This window comes from Lactuca sativa, chromosome 8, assembly GCF_002870075.4.
Source record: "Lactuca sativa cultivar Salinas chromosome 8, Lsat_Salinas_v11, whole genome shotgun sequence".
In the NCBI taxonomy this organism is placed as follows: domain Eukaryota; kingdom Viridiplantae; phylum Streptophyta; class Magnoliopsida; order Asterales; family Asteraceae; genus Lactuca; species Lactuca sativa.
The window spans coordinates 4,103,574-4,119,712 of NC_056630.2; the positions used below are offsets into that span (position 1 = coordinate 4,103,574).

General features: G+C 33.3%; 2 protein-coding genes across 4 annotated transcripts; both read left to right on the forward strand.

The window, feature by feature from the left end:
• The first annotated feature begins 1,141 nt into the window (after positions 1–1,141).
• On the forward strand, positions 1,142–3,865 carry LOC111910999 (uncharacterized). 3 transcript variants are annotated; one of them, XM_042897056.2, is made up of 5 exons: positions 1,142–1,319; positions 1,502–1,571; positions 1,672–3,065; positions 3,128–3,264; positions 3,397–3,865. In XM_042897056.2, exons 3-5 carry the CDS (start codon positions 1,673–1,675, stop codon positions 3,616–3,618), a joined length of 1,752 nt encoding a protein of 583 aa, XP_042752990.1. In that variant the 5' UTR covers positions 1,142–1,319; positions 1,502–1,571; position 1,672; the 3' UTR covers positions 3,619–3,865. The 3 variants fall into 3 exon arrangements, with proteins under 3 accessions (XP_042752990.1, XP_023762534.1, XP_042752991.1); XM_023906766.3 differs by having other exon boundaries at positions 1,522–1,571; XM_042897057.2 differs by lacking the exon at positions 1,502–1,571.
• Positions 3,866–5,145: 1,280 nt separating this feature from the next.
• Positions 5,146–9,222, forward strand: LOC111910998 (protein PELOTA 1). Its single transcript, XM_023906765.2, has 13 exons — positions 5,146–5,299; positions 5,383–5,465; positions 6,307–6,382; positions 6,469–6,543; positions 6,639–6,741; positions 6,827–6,902; positions 6,979–7,054; positions 7,145–7,177; positions 7,256–7,431; positions 7,515–7,626; positions 7,711–7,805; positions 8,642–8,748; positions 8,920–9,222. The coding sequence occupies exons 1-13, from the start codon at positions 5,249–5,251 to the stop codon at positions 8,991–8,993; spliced, it is 1,137 nt and encodes a 378-aa protein (XP_023762533.1). The 5' UTR covers positions 5,146–5,248; the 3' UTR covers positions 8,994–9,222.
• The last annotated feature ends 6,917 nt before the right edge of the window (positions 9,223–16,139 follow it).

The following is a 16,139-nucleotide window of genomic DNA, read 5'->3' on the forward strand; positions in this document are numbered from 1 at the left end:
ACGGTTCGCAATGGTTTGACCGCCGATCTCTGACCGATTTTTACCAATTGTTACAACATCTCCCCCACCAGATCTTCATCTTCCAGTAGTTCTTGATCTGAATCTGTCACCGTCATTGTTGTCGTAGAGAAAGACGTTGGGGGGTTAGATATGGATCTGATTCGCACCACCAGGTAGCATCCACCAACGCCTTTGTCGATCTGGTTCAGAGCGACGATGAACAAGCAGATCAGAGACGACGCAAATTTTTTTCTGAAGAAATGATTCTTGAAGTGGGTTGCGCCGACAGAAATAGCGGGGAAAGAGAAGAAACAACAAGCGATGGGGAGGTAGGTGTAAGTGGCGACGGTGTGATAGGGTGGAAGGCACTGACATCTCCGACGATGGAAAGGTGGACGGAGATGGTTTCCGATAATGGGGATGGGATAATATGGTAGTAGGTGGTGGTTAGCGGTCATTAATGGTGGTTTTTGGTGGCTGACACACGAAGGATGGCAGTGATCGGTTATGATGGTGGAGGGAGGTGATGGTAGAGATTGTTAAGGGTTTTCTATGTAGAAAAGAGACAGACCCGGTAATTAGGAGAAATGTGAGAAGAAAAGGGTGTGAAGTGAGTCCATCTTATTTATTATTATTAATAAACATAAAATTAATAATAAAAAAGTGAAAAAAAACAAATCAAAAAGGGTAAAAAAGTATTTTCATGTTGGTCAGAAAACCAAAATTGAAATAAAATAAAGTTTATTGAAAAAAATTGTTAGGGACCAAAAACTTAATTTTAACAAACCACAAGAACGATATTAGTAATTTGTTCGAAAAACTAAACAAGTTGTTTCATTTTTCCTTCCATGTACATATAATGGTATTTCTGTAATTTAATTGAATATCGAGTAAATTAGTTCATTTATCTAACAAACCACATTAAATTAAAAATTCCAACCAACCCACCGATTGAAAAAAAAAAAGTACCAATTGAAAGTCATATACCAACCTAACGTGACCAATCTATATTTTTTTATATATTTGTAAAGGAAAGAGAGAACGGACAATGAAGATAAAGAAATCGATAACTCCTATACAACAAGACACTGCATAGTGCATACGCCATCAACGTCATTGGTATGGAGACGCCTGTCACCTTCTCACTGCATTCAACCATTCCCTCTTCCCTCCTCTCAACGCGTGTCTTCTCTTTTCGCAACCTAATCAACTCTCACTTTCTCCAAAACCCCATATGCTCATTTTTCCTTTCACCAACTCACACTTCTCTATCTGCATTCTTCGTAATCGCAGCAAGCTTACGAATCAACGATACTCAGGTGTATATCCTATTTCTGGTCTCATTTTCAAAATTTTACGTGGTTTTGTTGATTTTACGTAACATACATGCCCTCTTTGGATTTGAACTTTCAAATTAGCAATTTTTGTATGAAAATTAGCGCAGAAAAAGTGCAATTGAGTTTACGAATGATAAGTTCTTTCAATTAACTAACATACATAGTTGTTTCTCATGGAAAAAAGGAACTCTGATGCAGTTGGGAAAAGAATAACCGGGTAATCGTTTCTTATAGGTATAACTTACTCACCAACAATAATGTTAGCATTATATATATAACGTTTAATTGGCTATTTGATTGAAGTATTGAACTTCACTTGGTTTTAATTCATCAGCATGGAAGATCAAGATCCAGATCCAGAGTCGGAATGGGCAATCCAAGAGTATTCACCTTCAAAAGAAGGTGAAACCACCATGGTGAAATGGATTTTGAACAAGGGATACAGTATTGGAAAGAAGATGGTCGTTACTGGTATTGTCATGTCATCTGCACCTCTGGTCCTTCCTCCACTCTTAGTTTTCTCGGCTATGGGGGTTGCCTTTTCTCTCCCTTTTGGGCTTGTATATGCGAGCTACGCCTGTACCAATACGCTCATGAACAAGTTATTCCCCACCCCAGCATCCGTATCCCCACTTTTGCTGGAGTATTATCCAGATGAAGAAGAAGTTGACTCCAAGTTCGACTTACATGAGGGTGGTGATGATTATACCAATGAAAATGAAGAAGGCGAGCTCAGAAAAGAAAATATGACACAAGAGGAGGAAGAAGCACGAATCTGGGAAACAGAAGAAGGGACTGAGAGCCCCAATGGTTGTGAACAAGAAGTGGAAGCTTTGGCAACAAATGTAGATGGAGATGTGGATGAAAAAGGTTATTATATCGATGATGAAGCAAAAGGAGAAGATGGACCTGAAAATGTGGTGCAAGTGGAATACCATGATTTAATGGAGGAGAATGAAGATGAAAAAGAAAGGGAAGATGAAGATGATGTGCTACAAAGAGAATATGATATTGAAGTGGAGGAAAGAGAGCAAATGGAGGATATAAATGAAGGAAGCGAGATGGCTGATGATGAGCATAAGCAGACACAGGAGGTGTCGACCACAAACTCCAGTGGTGAGGATGAGCAAGGGTATGAAGAAGATGATGGAGAGTATCTGGAAGGAACAGATGATAGTTTACAGGAAGAAAGAAACAAGGAGGAAGTAAACAAAGATGAAACGGAAGAGATAGTGAAGGGAAGTACTGGATTGTTGGAAAATTTAAGAGATGAAGGGACAATCGATGGACATGAAAGTAGTGCTTCTTCGAATGAAGTTTTTGAAGAAAACAAGGATGATGTTGAGATGATAGAACCTCAACTGGTTATAGTCAAAGAGATTGAATCCCAGAAACTTGTAAAGGATGGAAGTAAGAATGAGGAGATGCATAGAGTTGTGATTTTGTCCGAAGGAAATGAGGAAAATAATTTCAATTCAAGAGAAGTTGAAGAATTAGATCTGGTGGCAAGAGAAGTGGTTGGAGATACCAGAAAAGAGGCGTCCGATGCAAAAGCAACGAAAGAAAATATGAAGAAAACATCCAATGATGGAAGTGAAGATGCCATGTTGAAAACAAACAAAGAACATTTGGTTCGTTCAGATGAAGATGCGAGAGAAATTGGCGATGAGAGTGGCTTGGATTTGTTTGATAAAAGAAACACAAGCATCGACTTTGAGATTCTTGAAGGTATTTACTCTACAATGCTCAATAACTTTTCTACCTACTCGATTGATTCCTGTAACTTGTAGGTGGTGATGAATTGAAAAAGAACACTGTGGATGACAATGAGGATGTCATGTCACTTCCTGGTTTCAGACATGCACCATTGGATTCAGACAATGTTAAAGTCGCCTCTAAAACCGATAGAAAAACACCATCCAGAGAGGTCAGTAAATTCTTACATTTTTTTTTCCTATAAGATTTTAGTTGTTTAAGGTCAAATTTTACAACTTTAGGAACAAGTAAGTGTGGATATGTAATCTTGATTTGGTTATGTAATACTATGTATGTATTGTAGGATGTTTTGGAAGATGAGAAGATCTGGGAAAAGATAGGGGCAATGAGGGCGATTGTGGGATACAAAGCACCAAGTGAAGCAACATTTATGGAGGAACTGAAGGCTCTGTATGTGTTCACCGGTGTAGAGCCACTGGCATCTTTTAAAGGGGATTCAAATTCAGACAGAGATGAAGTGAATGCCAAGCTCAAGTTCCTCATGTCAATTGTTGGGGTCAAGTAACTTAAGTGTCTTCTGCACTTTCTTGAATTAATGAGTCTTTATTCTTGTTGCTTTGGTTTGGTCTTGAGAATTTAGTTGGTTTGTTTGAAGAGCTTTATTTTCTTTGATTAAACTGTGTTCAAAGAACTTGCAGTTTCCTTGTCTAATCTGTGTGTGTGTGTGTTTTGCTGTTAGAATTAAACTGACCATCTTTCTACTTTTAATTTTTAATGAAGTTTTTATGGGACTTTTTCTAATACATTTAAAAGTCGTATTTTACATGGGTTGGGTTTTTAAGGTTCCATGCCCAGCAGGTAAACAGCTACGACAGTGTACATGAATGCCACAGTACTACAGAAACAGACAAACAGGAGTGGAAGTAAAAAGGTCTGTTGCTAAAATTAGACATCTTCCAGTGCTCCATCAGTAGCTACAGTTGGCCCCGTATTTTCTGGCCCATATTCTTTTCCTTCTAATTTTAACAAGCCAACAGCCCAATAAATAGCATCTGCATCTTTGGGTAAATGTTGGACACTTTTTTCAAGCCTAGGAAGATTGCTTGCAGCAAGTGGCCCAGTAGAATCAACGAAAGGTCCAGCAAGTTGATCAACCCCATAACATAAACTAAAACAAGCCGATTACTTGTTTGTAGAGGTGCACACACCGTTTTTTTTTCCTTCCCAAATCTGATTGGTTTTGGTTAACAAAAAACCGGATTTGTTAAAACTCTCGATCGTTTTCAAATTGGTTTCCGAGCAAAATATCCAAACCTATAGGTATGGATTGAAACCAGTTAAAAAAAACATATTTTTTTCGTATTTTGCCGAATTTGTTTTCGGTGACGTACTTAGAAAAACTCTAAGACTCTGTGTAAACAATTTTTTTTTTGGATTTTTTTTCTTTCTTTTTTTTTTGTATAAACAAAAAATTAAATAATAATGAATGAAAATAATGTTTTTTTTTACTATATGAAAATCATTGGTTTGAATTGCGGCTTATAAATTGGTTTCACCCAAACCCGTTCCAATTGTAAAATCTCCTAATCAATATAAACAATCGGCAAAATACGAAAGTTTTGGATATAAACGGATTTTTTTTGGACATTTCCACTTGTTTGGCCTTCTTTGAACAACCCACCATCAATGGGATCTGGCCCAACAAGGTGTTGACCAACTTCACCAGACTTCAACCCATTGGTTATAATCTTGTATGAATAAAATTAATTATTTTATTTTCCATGTTTGGGGTATTTGACCATTTATAATCTTGTATGAATAAAATTAATTATTTTATTTTCCATGTTTGGGGTATTTGGCTAATCTAATGGGTTGCTTGGTAACCTTTGAATCATTAGGGTATGATTTAAATTTAAAATTCTTACTAATTTATCAAAGTAGCAAAATACATTGAAAATGGCTACTACCTTGGGCTTTAGGACCAAATTCGTATGAAAGTAAACTCCCAAGCATGTCGATGATGTACAAAAAAGTGACTGGACTAAATACGCATGATAACCAATTCTACAGGGACTACTTTTGTAATTTACTGCGATTAGTATATTACCCCTCTGACGCTGAAGAAAGGGTTTGCACTTTGCAACTAGCATATATATACTTTGAAAAATCGAGACAACTGCACAACCGTTGTTGAGATGAAGATCGTTCGGAGAGATTTTGTTCCCAATGGCCCTGGCAGCGTCAAGGTAAAGCCTCTTTACATCATCGATTACATAAAGAGGAAAACCTCTCATCATTCCTTCTAACTCGAACTGGGTTTTCAAAACAGATGATTCCCGATGAATCAGACGATTTGTGGCTCGCTTATAATTTAATTGCGCCGGGTGATACTGTCATGGCTGTTACAATCAGGTTTGTATTTAGTTGTTGAAGGGTACACGGAACTATAAAAGATAATTTTATAAGTGGCATTATACTCTATGCTTATTGTTCTGAAATATACAGCTATACAAGGACATAATATTGGTTTTTTGATTTTTTACAAGAGGCAAGATATATGATTGAGCTTAGTTATTAACGAATAATTGTATTCTACATATACATCATTGCCTTAGCGAGGTAGTATAATCTTCACAATTCTTCAATTGATATGCTGAGTTGTCAAATACAAACATAGGGTTGAGACTTTAGTTTAGTTAGATAACCTACAAATCGTTAATTGATCTGCCGAGTTGTCAAACAGGAACCTAGGTTTGAGGCTTTAGTGGGAGAAAAGAATAAGTCCCAAAGGGATTCTTATTAATTCCAAGGTGTTATAAAGGTTTACATTCAACCCTTTATATAGAATTATAGGGTAGAGCTAGATTTGGCAGGCATTGGCATTTGGAAAATTAAATTAACAACTAATCCGACATAAACCCCAATTTTACTTCATTAAACATTAAAATATTCTCAAGATTAGAGTGATTGTGCAACATCCACATGTGAAATGGACAGAATTTCTATTGACTGTGTTAGTAAAATTGGGCATCTTTTTGTAAGCAGCTAACTTTATCTCTATTTTCTTCATCTCGCCATCTCATTATCATCTTTCACTTTCCAGATTTCTATTCTATTGATCAAATGACATCCTATACAGCTATATATATATATATATATATATATATATATATATATATATTCAATTAAAAAACAATAAGAATCTTCGTTCAGGAACTAACATCTGTTTTTATATTTCTTTGTGTGGTTCTAGAAAAGTTCTTAGAGAAGCAGCTTCTGGATCAAGAGAAGCAGAACGTGTGAAACTAAAACTTGAAATCAAAGTTGAGGTAAGGTAGGTTTATGGCATTTGAATTCTCATGAGGTCATATTAAAATATATTAACAATATTTTTATTTGTGAAATTGTTTTGCAGAATGTTGATTATGACAAGGAAGGTGCTGTACTGAGAATACGTGGGAAGAACATTCTAGAAAACGAACATGTTAAAGTAGGTTCCGTGATTTTACTATAATACCCTTACCCCTGTGGGATGTTAACATATTCTAGGTCAAGTTTGTTTACCTCATGTTTTTTCATATGCAGATAGGGCAGTTTCATACACTTGAAATTGAACTGCATCGGCCTTTTGTGTTAAGAAAGGTGTTATGGGACTCACTCACCATAGATGCACTTCAACAAGCTGCAGGTGCATTTTTGTAATTTTACAAAAATCACATCTTTTTTTTTTTTTTTTTTTTTCACTCTGATGGTTTTTTTTTCTCCTGATTTAGATCCTTCTGCCAGTGCTGATCTGGCAGTGGTGCTTATGCAAGAAGGATTGGCACATATTCTCCTTGTGGGTAAAAGGTAAAATAATTACAATATACACTCAGAATCAATTTTTTGTATCTTTAATCTTTTAATTTTTTTTTTTTTAAATTAGTGTGACCATAACCCGTTCTCGAATAGAAGCTTCAATTCCTCGCAAGCATGGGCCTTCTGTAGCTGGTTATGACAAAGTATGTAACAAGATTAATTCATTTTTTTTTCAAGGTTAAATCATTGTTCTTAAATTATTTTAAGTTAACATTGATTGTTTTGCATTACAGGCTTTGAATAAGTTCTATGAGAATGTCCTACAGGTGAGTTGACTCAGAGTTGTTGCATCAGTTTCAGTTTCATTTATACAAATGAAAAAAAAATAAAATATTTTTTTGCAGGCATTTGTGAAGCATATTGACTTCAAGGTTGTTCGATGTGCTGTAATTGCAAGTCCAGGATTCAGTAAGGACCAATTTCATCGGCATTTAATGTTGGAAGCAGAAAGGAGAAATTTGAGGGACATAATTGAGAACAAATCACGCATCATTCTTGTACACTCCACTTCAGGATACAAGTATGGATTTTTCTTATATTTCATTTCTTCAATATTTTTAATGTCATATTTAAGTAACATTTGTTGTTTTGTTTGTTGCACAGACATAGTTTAAGAGAGGTTCTTGATGCTCCAAATGTGATGAATATTATCAAAGATACAAAAGCAGCCCAAGAGGTGCGAGTTCTCAAGGATTTCTTCACTATGCTTACTAATGTAAGTTTCCAACTTTGATGGAATGGCAGTATTGTAAATTAGTCCTTAAAACATATGCAGATAGTCATTTTGATATTATTGCAGGATCCACATCGTGCATGTTATGGACCAAAGCATGTTGAGGTTGCCCATGAAAGAATGGCTGTTCAGACATTACTTATCACTGATGACCTTTTCAGGTTTCTAATTTAATTTTTGAAATACTATTTTTTAGGTCGATTTAAATAGGAGTTATTTGGGATTTTTCTTTTTTGCAAAAATAAATGTAAGTGTGTCACTACATCTTCATTAAAAAGTAATTTGACAGGAAGATGGAAATGGGAATCTGTAAAATCATGTCCTGGAAAAGATAAAATATATTTGAAAAGGGTAAGAAGGTCATTTAACAAAATCAAAACATAAGGACTCACAAGATTGAAACAAAGAAAAAGCTTTATTGAACCTGCAATTTTTTGGGGGGGGTATATAACACAAAGACCATTCTTGTTTTTTTTAAATGGCCATTTTGTCCATGGGCCAAAACTGAAGAAAACAGTCTACATTGGGACAAAATACGTAGTTTGCTCCTTTTTTTTTTATATAATTAAGGTTTATAATATTTGAAATATATTATTTTGTTAAAAATGTTATATCTGAAGAACTTACACTGATACAAATATAAATCATACACTTTTCCACAGTATTAATAAGTATACTGCTTTTTCAGCTTTGGTCCAAGGGCAAAATGGGCATTTAGATAAACAGCTGGGCTGTCAACTTAGACAATCGAGGGACCAAAACTTCAAAATAATGAAAAAAAGTACTACCCAATTCTTTTAGCGACCAAAACCGAAAAATTCACAGCTAAACTCAGAGATCAATATTGTAATTTACTCAAAAACTAATCAAAACAATCCTACTTTTACGAAACGTGTTTGGTTCATTGTAATTCTTCTTTATTCCATGTTGATTGAAATTTTCTTATTTTAAAGGGTTTAATAATATAATCAGAGTTTTATTAAATGTATGGTTACAGGAGTTCTGATGTAGCAACAAGGCAAAAATATGTGAATTTTGTCAACACGGTCAAAGACTCTGGGGGCAACGCTCATATCTTTTCGTCCATGCATGTTTCTGGGGAGCGTAAGTATATCTTTATCGAATTTATTCTTTATCCCATTTAACAGCGTGTATTCAGCTTTTTTTTTATTGAGTAAATTACAGCTATACTCAAGGACCAAAATGTAATTTGCTTTTTATTTAATTTGAAACATGAAGGATATAATATAATATGGGTTTTGCATGATTTTGCAGAACTGGCACAGCTGACAGGAATTGCTGCAATACTTAGGTTCCCATTGCCAGACCTTGACGATATTGAGATGTGATTTATGATTTATTTAATCAAGTATTGATATAGTTTGGTTGTTTTAGCTACACAATGTTGTACAAGCAGTAAATATATGTTGACCAAACCACAGGAGGGGTGAGGTTTTAAGATATATATAAGTTCATCACATGTTTCATGTTTTCTAAATTATTTCAATATCATATGTAACCTGTTTACCATTCACTTTATAGTTGAATTCAATAATATTTTATTTTGTTTTTCCTTTATTGTTGTTATTTTACTAATAAAAATACACAAGTCGCATACATATTACAATACTGGTTCAAATAAAAACACACAATTGGTAATTTGGTATAAATATTCACATCCTCCAAGATCATTAATAGTAGGAATTTATTGATATTGTTGTTCTTCAACCATCTTTAAAATTTGTGTTTTGTATCTTGAACATATGTCGCCATGTTTGAATCCAATATTAACTTTGGTTCTTGCAACATCATCTTTTTTTTTTTTTTTTTTTTTTTTTTTTTTTTTTTTTTTTTTTTTTTGGCTTTATCGAGCTGCCTATCAAATTTGTTCATTATTCAAATGGAATGAGCTACTAAAAAGATATATATTTTTACTCACAATATCATAACATGAAGCAAACTTGGTGTGTATTCTCACATTGTTGGCTGCATGTTTCATTTTGCAACTATTCCATCCAAAGTAGTCAAAACTGAAATCTTACTTATAAAATCGTTTTACGTTTTCCAACATCGTGATCGTAATATCCTACAAAAATGAACTCATTACCATATTTGCTCGCAAGATAATGTAATCAACTTTCACTTGGCTATTGGGTGTGGGCAACATGTTATTCATGTTATTACACCAAAAATGTCCATTTCATCTTCCTAGTCATACTTTGGGTGTTATAACACTCAACGTGAAAATGAACAACACCAAATAACATGTGATAACACCTATTATTTATTATTATTTTTTTTATGTTTTTAATTTCTATTTTTCTATTTTGTTTATTTTTTAATTTATCTCATAATATTTTTTAAAAAACATAAAAATTAAATAAAACATAATTAAAATAAATACTTAATTAAACATACCATTTTAAAAATAAAAACGACATTATAACGAAAAAAAAAACATTGACCGAAAACATAATAAATTTAAAACTATAAAACCGATACATTAATCTTCGTCTAAATATTTCCGCTCGATCTTCGCATTCATTTTTCGGAGCACCTCCAACCGTCTTGGTGACATATTCTCTTCGCTAGTTTGAAGAATTGCCAAATCTTTCGCAATGTGATCTTCCTCAACTTCACAACGAAGGAACTCCAAATGCTCCCGTTGCAACTCATATCTTTTACATGCGATTTCGTTATGATCGTCAATTTTTTGTTTCATTTCGGCTTGCTCTCGACGTCTACTTTCGCCGTCCTCTGCGTGTCGTTGAGAACGCCTCGCTTTGTTGCAGCTTATCAGTCGTCGAGGCGGGGAGATCTCTTTAATGTCGTTCAAGTCGTCCGATATCTCATCCGTGTCCGCATTGAGGTCGATGTTCGTGCGAGGAAAGTTTGTTTTAGACGTAATTGAACTTGGCACACTTCTTACTCATTTGAGTCCATTTGCTACTCAACATGTCGTGATTGCGATAATTTGCATCCTTCTTCAAAATGGTCCGAAATTTCCCGATCACGGCTTCCCAAAAAGTAACTTTTCTCATATTGTTTCCTTGCGTTGCATTTTTTGATGTCCTGCACCAAGTCCACCATGTTAGAGGTTCGTCTTCCGATTGTTCCACCGCAACCGCTTTCCCTTTCCTTCGTGCTCTCCCTTTGTTGGCTGTTTTTTTTTTCAGCTCCCCCGCTTGCGTTTCGGGTACCGTTTCTTGGGTGGGTGGTTGTGTAGTATTTTATTGCATTGTAGCGAATGTGTTGAATTTTTTTTATGGAAGGGTTGTAGGGAATTGTGGTAGGGGTGAGGCGAGATTGAAAAGGTTGCCTTGAGTGTTATGTTCGTGTACAATTTGTATTGTGCAAAACCGAAAGGTGGAGATGTATTTGTGTTTGGAGGAGGAATGTTGGGGTTTTGATCCTTAGTGATGAAAAGAGAATTTTTTTAAAGATTTGAAATAAGATAGTTTGATATGAGAATGTAGATAAAAATAAGTTATATATATATATATATATATATATATATATATATATATATATATATATATGTTTGAGTTATTTTGATTTTACTAAGTATTATGTGTCTGTGAAATTGATTCTAAGCCAATCATTTTTGAGGTAATTTAAGAAAGGCTTTCATATTAATTAACTAATTAGATCAATTTAATCACACAAATTTCAGCATAAGAGTATTTTAGACAATGAACTGTATTTAAAAAAGGAAATTTTTGGAAATTTAGAGATAATTAATTCTCCTACTTTTAAAAATCAGATTTTTTTAAAAGTAATTTAATATTAATTCTAACGTATTTTTTGATAATAACCGAATTTATTCTGTCAGAATTACATTTGGTTAGAATGCTATATTCTACTAAAATATCATACCATATCATTTTCAAATGAAATAACAACATTTTTTGATTGAATGAACTTTTTAAGATTAACAAATTTTTTGATACAAGTTAAATTTTTGTCATCACATTCTTAAAAAATAAAAATATTAATATATTATTCTATCATAATGAAACACTCACTAATAAAAAAAACAAACACACTTTGTAGATTATTCTAACTGAATGTTCTACCAGAATATACTATAACATATAGTCTTATCATTATATTTTAAATGCCAGTGCTTTCTTTTGTAAAGATCATTGACCATTGTTCATCTTCATCCTACATGCCATTATCTAACCTTCAAGCACTTGATCATTATGTTCTTTTCACGCATTCTTTGATATCAACTTTCTTAAAATCGAGCATTCTATGAGAACAACTGCCATGAAAATCGAATATGTAAGAGTAACATTCTATACATTCACCATGAGCATTCCAAGTCTTTGTCTTGTATGAACAATATTTGATCCTTCTTGGAGGCATTTTAAAAGAATAACATGCATTATGCGTTAGTATTACCCTTTAAGTGAGTATACTTGTTGTTAACAAACATTCTCAAAGACATTCTTATAGAATGCATTTATATAAATAAATTATGACAGAATACAAACATTACTTATTTAATAGAAACGATATAATGGAGAATGATAACATATTCTACTAGAATGTTTTTTAATTTTCCTATCTTACAATGTTTTTAACTTTCCCTATCTTGAAAAATAATAAGATTGAAATCGAATTCTAATAGAATAACAGACATTCTGAGAGTTTTGACAGAATACATACAACATGGCCAGATTCTCTTTTAGGCATTTCCACAAACACTTTTTGTGTAACATATATAAATAATAGAGAATCAAAAGCTCAACGTATAAAAAAAAACAAATATCCTCATTGTTCTTCATTGAGCAACAATCTGCTGCCAATTTAAGGAAATTTATGCAGATCAAGAGAAAAAAGGGGTCTGGAAATGCTAATCGTGATCTCGATTGGATGCAATGATATATTCGACTCCATTGTTTCCATTAGCAATTTAGCACATCCTAATTACATTTTCAACAGAGGTAAACCTAAATAAAATAATGTTGATCGAAAGCAAATCATAAGAATCAGGGGGGGGGGGGGAGATAGCTTTTCACATAAATTATCAAAGAAAATGAAACTCAAATAAGAGGAATACATACATAATAGAGAAAATGTGAAAATTATAGAGCATTCATGTGGCCATCGGCTAAATGGTGGAACAGATAAGGTTTTGATCGAGTCTCAACCTGAAACATGGATTCGTCGGATTAGGTAGATTACAGTAAAGAATGGAGGTATGCAACCAAGATATCTCTCACCTGCAATCAGATTTAAGCAACAAAAAAACTTGAATCAATCAATTGACGCAAAAGCCAAATGGAAGAACCCTAATTCAATGCGTGTAGAGAGTTTGGTCGATGTTAGTAAGATATATTCTACAAAGGTATTACCGGATAGAAAGAAGAATTGTTTTGAGGTTTGCTTGGGATTGAGAACATCACCGGAAGAACCGAATTGCCAGTGAATGAAGACGAGGATCGTCGACAATAAGGAGATGATGGCAGGTCGTTCTTCCTCATTTTATTTTGGTGATTTTAAAATCAAATCCCCAATTTATCTCAATTATCATAATTTTAGAGTCATTATTTACTAATTTATCCTTATTAATTTATTTAATGATTAAATTATTGCTAAATTCTCATTGGTTCATACATGCATACAATACTTATAGGAAACATTTAAACCTATCTCCCTCTCTCTCTCTCTCTCTCTCTCTATATATATATATATATATATATATATATATATATATATATATATATATATATATATATATAGGTGTAAAAAAATTAAAAGTTGAAAAAATTATTATTATTATTATTATTATTATTTTACGTTTTTGACCATTTAACAACGGTTCAAAATATTACCATTTGCAATTGTTTTTGATCGAAAAGGGCCGTTTCTATACTTATCACAATAACGCATTGCAACGTAACGCAATATAACGACTATGGGGCGCGGTGTTTGCGCCGTTATACCGGCGTTTTCTTAAAGTCATGTCGGATTAACAGGAGAGCCCGTTGCCCACTCCTAGCCGTCTTAAGCCTTACCTATAATTTTTGTTGCTACAACCCGTAAATATTAAGAATTAAACATCTTAATTAGAAATACAATCATTTTGATAATGTACAAGTAAGACATAAGATCACAAAAGGGATTATAATGGGTGTGCACTACCTAACTCGTGACGAATTGAAAAAATGGTGATGCTCTCGAAGATTTTTTGCAACATGTGATGTTCGATTTCAAGTTGAATATACAAAATTTTGATACTTGGCTATACAATAAAACTAAATAGGCGAGATCGGGATCGTTTTTCACTTATAAGATTTTAAAATCGAGATTTTAATCACCACTTCCATCGTTGCAAGAATAATCACCTCCATTAATATTAATTTCTTTTCGTTTGAAGTATGTTAGGTATGTTTTTGTTATGCTATACGGTTATACCAACATTATTAAAAACATAAAGTTAAATATTCTAGTTTGTATTCTTTTTTTGGATTTTTTTGTTGTCACTTCAGATTTTTTTTTTTTTGGATAAAAATGACATCAAAATCTATCACCATTTATTTTTTTTGCCTTTTAATCAATAATAAAACACTTAGGGTCTGTTTGATTTGAACTTACTGGGTCTGCTCAGTGCTAGACTGCTAGACTGCTGACTCGGTCAGCAGTCGGATGTTTGTTAATGACATATTAGAGCTGATTCGGTCAGCCCATTCTACCCCCATTCCACTTATTCGGTCAGTCCAAAAAAATCTCCTGATTGGAAAATAAGGTCTGCGTTTTTTTGCGGTTGCTCGCCTTCAGCTTCCTTCGCAATACCCTATTCAAATATCGCCGATTGCCTCCATCGCCTGCATCTTCTCTTGCGACTTCACCTCCTGCGCCGATGACCACACAACGCCGGTGAGGAGCTCGGCTGCAGGTAATGTTTCTCCGTTTTTTTTTTCTTTATTTTCCTGAAATCACAAAACCCTTCATGTTTGTTGTCAAATTGTTGATTTCAGAATGAAATCAAAGTTTGAAATTACTTCTTTCATTATTCTTGGATTCAATTAGATTGAAGGATTAGCATAAAATCAATTCATAATGTGTTTTTGTTTATGAAATCTGATTTCATAATGTGCTTTTGACATGAACTAATGTTTGAATAAAATCATATTTTAGGTTGCTGAAATCAGAAAATGTTGAATATGTTGCTAATGTTTGTGTGAAATCAGAAATTAAAGATTGTTATATGCATATGAGATCAAAATTTATATGTTTTTGTTTATAAAAGATTGTTAAAGATTGTTGTATGCCTATAAAATCAATTCATAATGTGTTTTTTTGTTTATAAAAGATTGTTATATGCTCTTGAAAATATTATGAAATCACATTTATGTGTGTTTGTTTATAAAAGATTGTTGTATGCTTATAAAATCAATTCATAATGTGTTTTTTTGTTTATAAAAGATTGTTATATGTCGTTGAAAATATGATGAAATCACATTTATGCTTGATTTATTTGTAAATGTGTGTTATGTGGATGATTTAGCTATTTTTTTTTTCTTTTTTACAATAGACATGACGGATAAAAGAACTAGGGTTAGTTGGAAGTCGGAATTGGTGGACAAAACTTTTTTGAAAACAAGAATGGCCGGGAGGGTAGTGGCCTAAAAACAAGCTCATGGGCTGTGGTCACGGAGAAATTGAAAACAAACCATAATTTTGTTGTCGACAAAAAACAAATGAAAAACCGATACGACTATTTAAAAGCAACGTATGCAGTGTGGTTAAAACTTAAAAACAAAACAGGAAATCTTTACAATCCCATAACAAATTCTTTTAACATGACTAATGAAGTAATGAATAATGGGAAGCAGAAGCGAAGGTATATATATATATATATATATATATATATATATATATATATACACACACACACACACACATAATTTTTTAAATTAGATTATTTTTTTACTAATAATATTTATTAAATTTTCAAACAGTTGAACAAGTATGTAGATAAGCTGAGAAATGCACCCCTCCATTGCCCTAATCTTTGTACCCAACCATTTGATGGGGCGACCTCGACCGGTGTTATGCTTTTAGTATTTACATGTTATGGTTTGTTATGTTATTGTTTGTTATGTTACTGATTGGTATGTTATTAATTGTTATGTTATTGATTTAAATGTAATTTGTATTTGACATCTAACAGGACACATGGATAAAGAAGGTGACTTTTTATATTTCCTTATATTCTCGTGGTATTGGTTGATGTTGGTCCGACAAAGGCAAATAATAATTAAAAGAATAAGAGCTAGCGAACATGTATCACAGGGGTATGTGTATACACAAGTTTTGATACCCTGATGTCCTATACAATGTTACGATATGATACGTCTTTCACAAGATGCATTTGTACTATTATGCAATCACTTTACACAGAGAAATTGGTTGCAATGTAGTAGGACGATATGCGTTGAAGAAAAGATGGCTATGTTTTTACATGTTATAGGACATAATGA

Bases quoted from the DNA above. Each gene is read 5' to 3' on its own strand.
- LOC111910999 (XM_042897056.2), top strand. From the start codon at position 1,673: ATGGAAGATCAAGATCCAGATCCAGAGTCGGAATGGGCAATCCAAGAG. The intron at 3,066-3,127 runs GTATTTACTCTA...TGTAACTTGTAG, and splicing joins CGACTTTGAGATTCTTGAAG to GTGGTGATGAATTGAAAAAG. The intron at 3,265-3,396 runs GTCAGTAAATTC...TATGTATTGTAG, and splicing joins GAAAAACACCATCCAGAGAG to GATGTTTTGGAAGATGAGAA.
- LOC111910998 (XM_023906765.2), top strand. From the start codon at position 5,249: ATGAAGATCGTTCGGAGAGATTTTGTTCCCAATGGCCCTGGCAGCGTC. The intron at 7,627-7,710 runs GTAAGTTTCCAA...ATATTATTGCAG, and splicing joins TCTTCACTATGCTTACTAAT to GATCCACATCGTGCATGTTA. The intron at 7,806-8,641 runs GTTTCTAATTTA...GTATGGTTACAG, and splicing joins ATCACTGATGACCTTTTCAG to GAGTTCTGATGTAGCAACAA.